Here is a 9027-nt window from a genome sequence, read left to right as displayed (position 1 = left end):
GCACGAATGACGACGAATGATGACGCGGTAAACATGGCGCGTAGTACGGCGGGAAAACAAACGCCAAGGCTAACCGAACTTCGTTTTTTCTTCCTGTCTCTTTCTTCGTCGCTCCAAAATATTCAATCGTTCGTAAAAATACTCTCCATATTTTGTCCTATATTCGATAAATGATTATTATCGAATACTTTTTGTATCTACTTTGCTTCGCGAACTATCTATATTGCAGTTAACAATTTAATTAAAAGTTTAAAATTCGATGAAACTTCATTTCGTTGAATTGAAAGTTATTTTAACAGAGATATGGTTATTTAAACCCTAATTCAAATTTGAATAAGTTTTAATGTATTTAAAATTATGTTTAAAATTGTAATAAATTGCGGTAATAAAGCATAGCTACGAACTTAAACGTATAACTCTGTTATTGTGGACAGTTTTATCATTTTATAATTTGATTAATTATGCAATACCGATAACTTAATTTTATTTTATTAACATTTTTTATTTTAATTAAGAATACGTTAATAACTCTTTTTTTTAGTATAAACGATGAGTTCTTCACGTCCTACGCATTTCTTTTTTTTAAAATACTAGGGGCACGCGGCTAAATAATAATTCTTACTTTTCCTTTTTTTAAATACACAACCTTACAAATATTTTCTAGAGATGTTAAAATATATGTAAGAATAATTACTTAATAAATTTTCAATAGTAATGAATTATTCAAAGGCTCCAATATTTAACAATGATATTAAGGAAAAATTGTCAATGTGAGCCAATACAAGATGTTCTTTTGTGAAAATAACAATTAATATATTTTGTATACTTGTAAAAATGATGAAAATTAACGCAGACATGAGTGACTCATCGTATGTGGTAAAAGACAATAGATCTTATTAAAGGATTAAAATATACACATACGAAATATGTAAATTATACGCGATGTCGGAACACTTCCCTGCTCGAAAAAAATCTGAAACAAAGATGTGGACATTTATATGTCACGGTATACTTGGTATAAAATAAAAGGAAACCTTCTCAGTGTTTATTCTCTTTCTTACAGCGAATAAATCGCATCTTACAAACATACTATCGACATTTAACATTTACATTTATTCATTTACAGAGATGTAAAATATAAGATATGTACACGCTCCACGTCTCGCGCATAATGAGCTTCTCTGTACAGCTTTCTCTCTCGTTCCTTCCTCGATATTAATATTGCATTGCAAAAAAGAAACGTGCTCTTTATTGAGCATGATCAACGATTTTTCACTCCAAGCAGATCAAGCTTTTTCCTCTTGGCGTTCGTTTTCGATGTCAGAGCTGGCAACACACAGCCCTTCGATTCAGGAATCAGAAGCCCTTTGTGCTCCAGCCGTCGAATATATGTGGTGTTTGGTATTACCGAGACGGGTCCGAAGTAACGCAATTCGCGCGGTCGGTTTATTTGCAGCTTACTCGCGGCATTTGTATTAACACGACGATCTTCTGGCGAATTTTCGCTTTCCATGGTTTCAGATTCCGTATTGTTATTCCGCCTCTCTTTCATCAACGTCATTTGCCATCTAAAAAGCGAAATTTAATTTATATTATTATTTAAATTTTTTAATTATTAAAATAAATGCAAGTTAATTGTAAAAAAGAAAAACATAAAATCTAAATATGAAAAGAATATATCAAAGAAGTCATAACTTTACAGTTTTATGTATTCTAAAGTTCTGTTAGAATTTTTATAATATTTAATGATAATACGTTATATATATTTTTATTGAAATATTTTTACTGGAATTAATAACTTATTTTTATTAATATAAATAAAAGTTACTATTTAATTGTTATCTAAGCTAATCAACGTGTCTAGTTGAATTAATTGAGAAATCATTAAGTTAACCTTCCGATGCTGCTACGGCAGATCCTGGAAGACGATTCCGCCCTCTTTGTTCCGAGCAAATTTATCGCGGATTCTTTTGCGACAAGTCGCTGCAGTTCGCCGAGAAATCTGTCGACGAAATTGTCCTGCAAGAAGAACGAATGCTGCAGCAACGTGAGGCACTTTGGTCTGACAGCAGGATCCGTACGAAGACATTGCGTCAAAAAATCGACCGCCACCGAGCTCCACGTTGGAAAGAGATTTCGAAGACCCGTAGGTCGCGTTAAACCAACAGACTCATCAGGTTTCGTGTGTCGGAGTATATGTTTACCACTACCGTTCGGTTGTTTGTAAAGAGGACCTGTTTTTGATAATATATTGCTAGATATAATTCTCGAAGAGAAGTGTTTGGTATTTGTGACTGTAATTGCATGGTAAAGTAATTATGATTAGGTGCTCCATTTTTATGATTATTTAGTAATTTAATCGTATATGTATAATTCTCTCAAACATAAAAAAATTATACGATTATTTGATAAAAAATAACTCAAGTTGGATATAATTTGACATTATACGAATTTAACAGTAAATAAGCAACTCGCACTTAACGAAATATTAAATTAAACAAAGCAAATTTAGGAATTAATCAAATTACAATAATTTTTTACCAAAAAAATTGTGCATGAATAATATATTTTAAAATTAATTGAATAAACTTGATAAATTGTTTAAAGTACAAAAAGACAAAGAAGATGTAATGGCAAAGAATCATGTTATTTGTAAAATTAATTGTAAGAATTGTAACGGTTCGTATGTGGGACAAACCAAAAGGAAATTAAATACTAGAATAAAAGAGAACATATAAATAATATAAAATTGGACTCTTCAAAACATTCAGTTATCTCGAAACATAGAATAGAAGTAATCACAATTTTGATTGGGAAAACGTAAAGATAATGTAGAACACAATTATAATAAAAGACTAATTTTAGAAATGATCCATATAAAAAAACAAAGTAATGGGATCAATTGCATGAAAGATACTGAATTGTTGGAGAGTTCATATTTAGATATATTAAAAGAACTTTCATATGTAACCAATAACGAATCAAGTTTAAATCGATAATATGAATTGAAAATAACTTACAAACACTATTGTTAATAACATAATATAGAGAATGTTCGTCATGTTATATGCCAGTCACCTTTGAGACTTGTCACACGTCAGTTAGAATTTATTAATACTGAACTTATTTTAATTTTCGAAGAAAGATTATTTCACACTATAACCGTAAGTATTACATTTTGACTAGATAAATATTTTTTTTACACATTAAAGCATTCAATTTACATATTTAACATTATTTTACATCATGACATCATACAAAGGACTTAACGAGATTTTCTATTTTGACACAATTGATTGGACATGGTGTGGCATAATCATTTCACCTTTTAAAAAATATAGGATATATAACAGATTTCAAGAATTGAGAGATCACAGGTTTTTTAAAGAAGTGATTCACTTTAAGGTAGATTATTGCATAGAATAATGATTTATTATATATTAATGTAACTAATTATAATTGTTTATACTGAAGAAGATTCTGTGAGTTGAAACGTATATTATATATTTTTGATTAAAGAGAAATAATTTATATAGCATTTCATAAGATTCTTATATGCTCGTCTATTGGTCGTCAATTAATTGTTTGCTGTGCAAATTACTGAGCGTTGTGTAATTGTTTATTTTAAAATTAAGTGTCTATTGAAATTGTAAGTCCAACAACAAGATAAAGAATGTAAAGATCCGTATCATTTACAAAAGTCTCAAAAATACAAAACGCCTATCTTTTTTTATGTTCTCCAATATTTATATTATTGTAAATAAAAATATGAGATAATTTCTAAAATTAATAAACTATTTTATCAATTCTTCGGTTATCTAACAAGATTCATCATCCATCCTCTTCAACTCACCGAGGACTTTCGTGATGCGGTACAACTGGTCGATGTCACTGTCGCCGGGAAAGAGAGGCTGGCCGGTGACCATCTCGGCGTAGATGCACCCGGCCGCCCAGACGTCGATCTCTCTGCCGTACTTGGAATCACCGACGAGGAGTTCTGGCGCGCGATACCATCTCGTCGCCACGTAATCGGTACAAGACTCGTTGGTGATGTACCGTGCAAAACCAAAGTCGCAAAGCTTAATCACGCCGTTCGGTGATACTAGCACATTCTCGGGCTTTACATCGCGGTGCATGATCTGTCGAAAGAAAAACCTTCTATCTCATTAAAATCAGACAAATAAAAAGAAAACGTTATAATTAAACCTTTGCGAGACTGATAGAAAATTTAACGAACGCGAATCTTGTTGCAAAAGTGGCTGAAAAAATCTTTAAATTTCTGAAAGCAGAAGAATCAAAATAGGATGAACTGTTCGTGGAAAAAGGTCAAGTTAATTACATGATAAGACGCAGATTGTACGCCGTTTGTAGAATCCTCATTTAAATTCTAATTGCAAACGGGAAAATGCGTAATGTTTTCTGTTAACGCTAGAACTTTCCGAATCGAGCTCGACTAAATGCGGCAACCATTGCCCTCGTTTGTTACAATGCTATCATTCATTAAGTATCCGACTCCGTCGCGTGTTACTACACATGCACGGTTTACTGCAACTCGGAATTTAAGCGTCACGGCCGTGAACTTTATCGTAACGGAGGTAGTATTTATTGCCAAAGGTTGCTGATAAACGGAAATACATCATCATGCACACAGATACATATTTTGTGTCTTTCAAATGCATAAATTAATCAAAATTTCAGCGTAAAATATAATCTGAATATTATTTATTATAATAACCACTTTTAAAGTTCACATAATTCTTTAAAAAATTAAGTTATATAAGAATATTATAATATATGTAATACATGATAAAATTTACGTTTTATTGTGCAGATTTGTTTTTTAATACTATAATGAATTATAATAAATTGCAATTTTTAATAAAAAATATAATTGTACTTTTATTATATTTAAACAGTAATATATATATATATTGTTTGAATAAGATTTATTTTATATAACTCTAAAAATATCTTAAAATAGCAATATGAGATGTGAAGGTAATCATAATTAAAGTAATTACAGCCATTACAGTGAGAAGATTTTTTTACAATTGTAATAAGAATATAATATTATTAATTTTGCTCACTTTATGATTATGACAAAAGTCCAACCCACGAAGTATTTGGAAAATATATCGCCTTGATTTCTCCCAGTCGAGACCATTTTCACTTTCCTCCAATTCATCGAGCACAGTGTGATCGACATATTCGAATACAAGGTAAAGTCGTTTTCTTCGGCGAAACACCTCAATCATGTTCACCAGATTCTCGTGACGTAATTTCTAAACAATATCACGCTGTTTAATACTAAATAATATATTATCTTAAGTAATAAACATAAACGATTCTTATAAAGTAATATCAAGAAATATAAAGCGTTTTTTTTTTATCGAATGAAAACAATTGAGTAAAATTTAACGAGCGTACAGTTCGTTACATTACACAGACTTAGACTTTAACAATAATAAAAATTTTAATAATTAATACCGACCTTTAACATCCTTATTTCACGAAACGCCATTTTTCGAATGTGCACATCTTCTTCCGTCGCCAAGAACTTTTTTATCGCCACTACTTGCCCGGTTTCGCGATGCATGCATTTCATCACGAGTCCGTAACTTCCCTCGCCCACTATCTCGATATTTTCATATTTCTCCATTTTACTCGCAAGGTTGACAGTGAGAAATTTCACAATTTTTTTTCGTTATCAAAAAATCATAAACTTTTTTATATTCATCAAGATTTATACACTGAAAAGCATATTAATCATGATATTGTGTATAAATGATAATTAATCAATCATTTTTTTATCACAATTATAATTTTAAACAATTCTCTCTCTCTCTCTCTCTCTCTCTCTAAGCTAAATTAATTTTTATAATTTCTTTCACCTTTAAATAATGGTATTAAATATTTGGAATTTCCTATCACACATTTTAATCAATTTTCGGTCAAAATCTATCATTTTAATATCTTTTTACGAGAAATATTCAAAAAATGCTGTGAACAAGATATACGAACAAACAGATACGATTATGTCACAATCTTGTGTATATTTGATACGATCGAAGAAACCACAATTCTTAATGTTGCCTCGCTCGCCGACGAGCCTGGACTGCTCCGAAAAGCCTCGTGCACGGCCCTCATCGATGATTATCGATCTGCTGGTAATTAGTAAGGGGTAGTCCTCGCTCGATGAAGGCACAGGTGAACCGGTTTAAAGGAATAGGGGGTCAAACATCAGAAAAAAGGACACTTCTGTAATGACAGCAATCTCTGGGACATAAAATAAATATCGTCATTTTAAATTAGAATCTTATGCTTACTACAAATTTTATAAATTTTATACATTTCGTTTTTATATACTTTATATTTTTGAACCATAAGCCTATTACTATTCAACCGCAATTTTCTGTTAAAGCTGAAAATGTAGTATCGCATTATTAAATTGATAATTTATTTTATTAATATTATCAATGCTAATATTAATATTTATTTATTCTATGTCATACGCATAATAATCGCAAATAGCTATATTTACTTATTAGCAAATCATTCTTTAAATTTTAATATAATTCTTTGAGAGAAAGTGTCAGAGCTATCAATTATATCGGTATTCTAAAAATGAAAGATAGAAATAGATACAAATGTGGATTTAAAGATCAAGATAAAGAAAACATACATCAAACAAACTTGGAGATAACATCACAATCAATTATTACATGCATTTTAAGCTGCTTTCAAGAACATATATAATCTAACTTTGATAATAAAACAGAGAGATTTCAAGCTTCTAAATTTTTTAATAAAATCTAATCAAATCTGGAAATATAATAAAGTATAAAACAAAATCAAAATCATAATTTGTGAATAACGTTCAAAATCTTTGAAATATTAGGCAAATTCTTAAAATTCTCGAATATTATTTTGAGCTGTTGCTACCCTAGAGTTTTCACAACAGGTCTAGTTATTAAAAATATACTCAGCATACTTCGCGATTTGCGCCGTCAAAAAATTTCTATTAAGAGCAACTCATTGTATTCCACGAGCAAGTACAATTATTACAAAAAGGTATCGTAATACCTCGAATCCACTTTACCAGCAATAAAAATACGATATCAGACAAGTGTATCAGACCTCAAAAGTCGGTACTCGGCGCTATAAGTCTAAAATTCCGTCAGCACTTTTATTATCGTCACAATATTACGCCAGAAAACTAGACGAAGGTTCAACTCTGTAAATAGTAAGTTGTTTTTACAATAAACTTTTTATGATACGATATTCGCACGCATGTCTCCTCAGATCATAAGTTTCAGTCCTTAAGATAAAAACAAACCCTGATTGTCTATTTCTATATACCTTGAGCGACACAACAGGACGGGATTACCGGAATGAAGATTCAATCAACTTTATGTCAAATGTGCAATATTGGAAAGAATAAAATATCATTGAAATATGAAAGCAAGAATTTCGGAACGGTTACCCTCGGTTCGATCGTATCGATGACAACTCGAGTGATCATTCAGACGAATGCAACTTCTCTGCTGTCTTGTCAAAAAAGATTCGCGTCATAGCGATTTGTTGCCGCAACTTAGTGAGCGTAATCGATACACGCGAATAGCAATTGGAGTTTATTTATAGATGAGTTCGGTGACTTTTCTTGGTATCGTGACCAAAGGCATAGTCAGCGGTCCTTCAATCGACAAACGCGATTCTAACATTAAATAGTAAAAATACCGATAGAATATATATATATATATATAACTATAAAAGCGTGTACGTGTATTACAACATATTTATCCTATATCATATAACTTTCCTAGACGAGCAACAAAATCTGATTGTGCGCATATTATGTAATTATTTACAGTTTATAATAAAATACATCGTTATCAATTATTTTATTTAATTCATAGAACATTTACTACAATGGCTTAAAAATCTTTTTCAATTTGAATTAATGTGATCGTAGTAAAATGATAAAAATGGTGTATAATAGAGATGACACGTAATGTAATAACACGTAACACAATTTTTTTATAATAATTATAATAATTAAAAATAATACTTTCCTAATAAATTTTACTCATGAGTATAATTACAATTATTAAAGCTCCTTTATTCATCACTACTATTTCAAATTGTAGTGTCAGAAACGAGAAAATGTACAAATTCTTGCAAAATATATTAAAAATTCTCCTCTAAGTCCGTTATTTAATATCTGGAAATGAAATATTAATTAATAATAATAATAATTTAATTATATTCACACTATATGAACAATTATTAATAACATATATATAGAAATATAAACACGATTTATTAATTTCTTCCCAAAATAAGAAGATAGTTTTCGATATATTTTATGTAAGTGTATTCTATTAATTTTCTAAATATTTTTTATTGAAATATATTCTATTCGTATATAATTTACAAGAATTTTTATTGTGTTTCTCTCGCTTCTGACGTCACAATCTGAGACAATAGTAGTAAGTGAACAGGAGCCTTTTAATAATCGTCCCCTCTCTCTAATATTTAAAAAGTGTACATATCTTTTGGCAGTCGGCATGAAATAATAGAGAACATTGGAGAATATCCGGAAGTCTGGACAACGAGGAGGCATCTAAAGCTAAATTATTCGCTGGACATCGCGCGTGGACGGGCGCGCCTGTCAAGCCACGTGGGCCACGACCATGAGAAGTTACGCGGCGCGGATCAATCAAGAGCAGCAAGAAGGAACCCGCTCGAGTCGGAGATCCATTCGGAGGCGCCGTGTCGGTCGAGAGCAAGCACGGAAATAGACGCACCACATGGCGGGGCTCGAGCTCCTCAGCTCTCTCCACTCCCTATGTGCACGTCCGTCTTGCCTTTACGCGTTCGTTCTGTACGCATTCATTTAGTCGCGCGTCTCTAGCGTTCGTCCAACGCCGGATCCGTTCTCAGTTAATATGACGTTTAGCGTACGCGTCGTACTTGGACAACGAACGTACTCGTTACGATTGAGGCCTGTCTCGAATCTCTTGGCCT

At 31.5% G+C, this 9027-nt stretch overlaps 1 protein-coding gene across 1 annotated transcript; it reads right to left on the bottom strand.

Moving 5' to 3' along the window:
- Positions 1-1010: 1010 nt before the first annotated feature.
- Positions 1011-5696, bottom strand: LOC108724643 (cyclin-dependent kinase-like 4). Its single transcript, XM_018451100.1, has 5 exons — positions 5492-5696; positions 5088-5282; positions 3854-4139; positions 1895-2234; positions 1011-1568 (listed from the first exon to the last, which is right to left on the bottom strand). The coding sequence occupies exons 1-5, from the start codon at positions 5657-5659 to the stop codon at positions 1262-1264; spliced, it is 1296 nt and encodes a 431-aa protein (XP_018306602.1). The 5' UTR covers positions 5660-5696; the 3' UTR covers positions 1011-1261.
- Positions 5697-9027: the final 3331 nt, after the last annotated feature.

The sequence above is a fragment of the Mycetomoellerius zeteki genome, unplaced genomic scaffold (genome assembly GCF_001594055.1).
Source record: "Mycetomoellerius zeteki isolate Tzet28-1 unplaced genomic scaffold, Tzet1.0 scaffold31, whole genome shotgun sequence".
Classification (NCBI taxonomy): domain Eukaryota; kingdom Metazoa; phylum Arthropoda; class Insecta; order Hymenoptera; family Formicidae; genus Mycetomoellerius; species Mycetomoellerius zeteki.
This window is presented reverse-complemented; position numbering and strand designations above follow the sequence as displayed.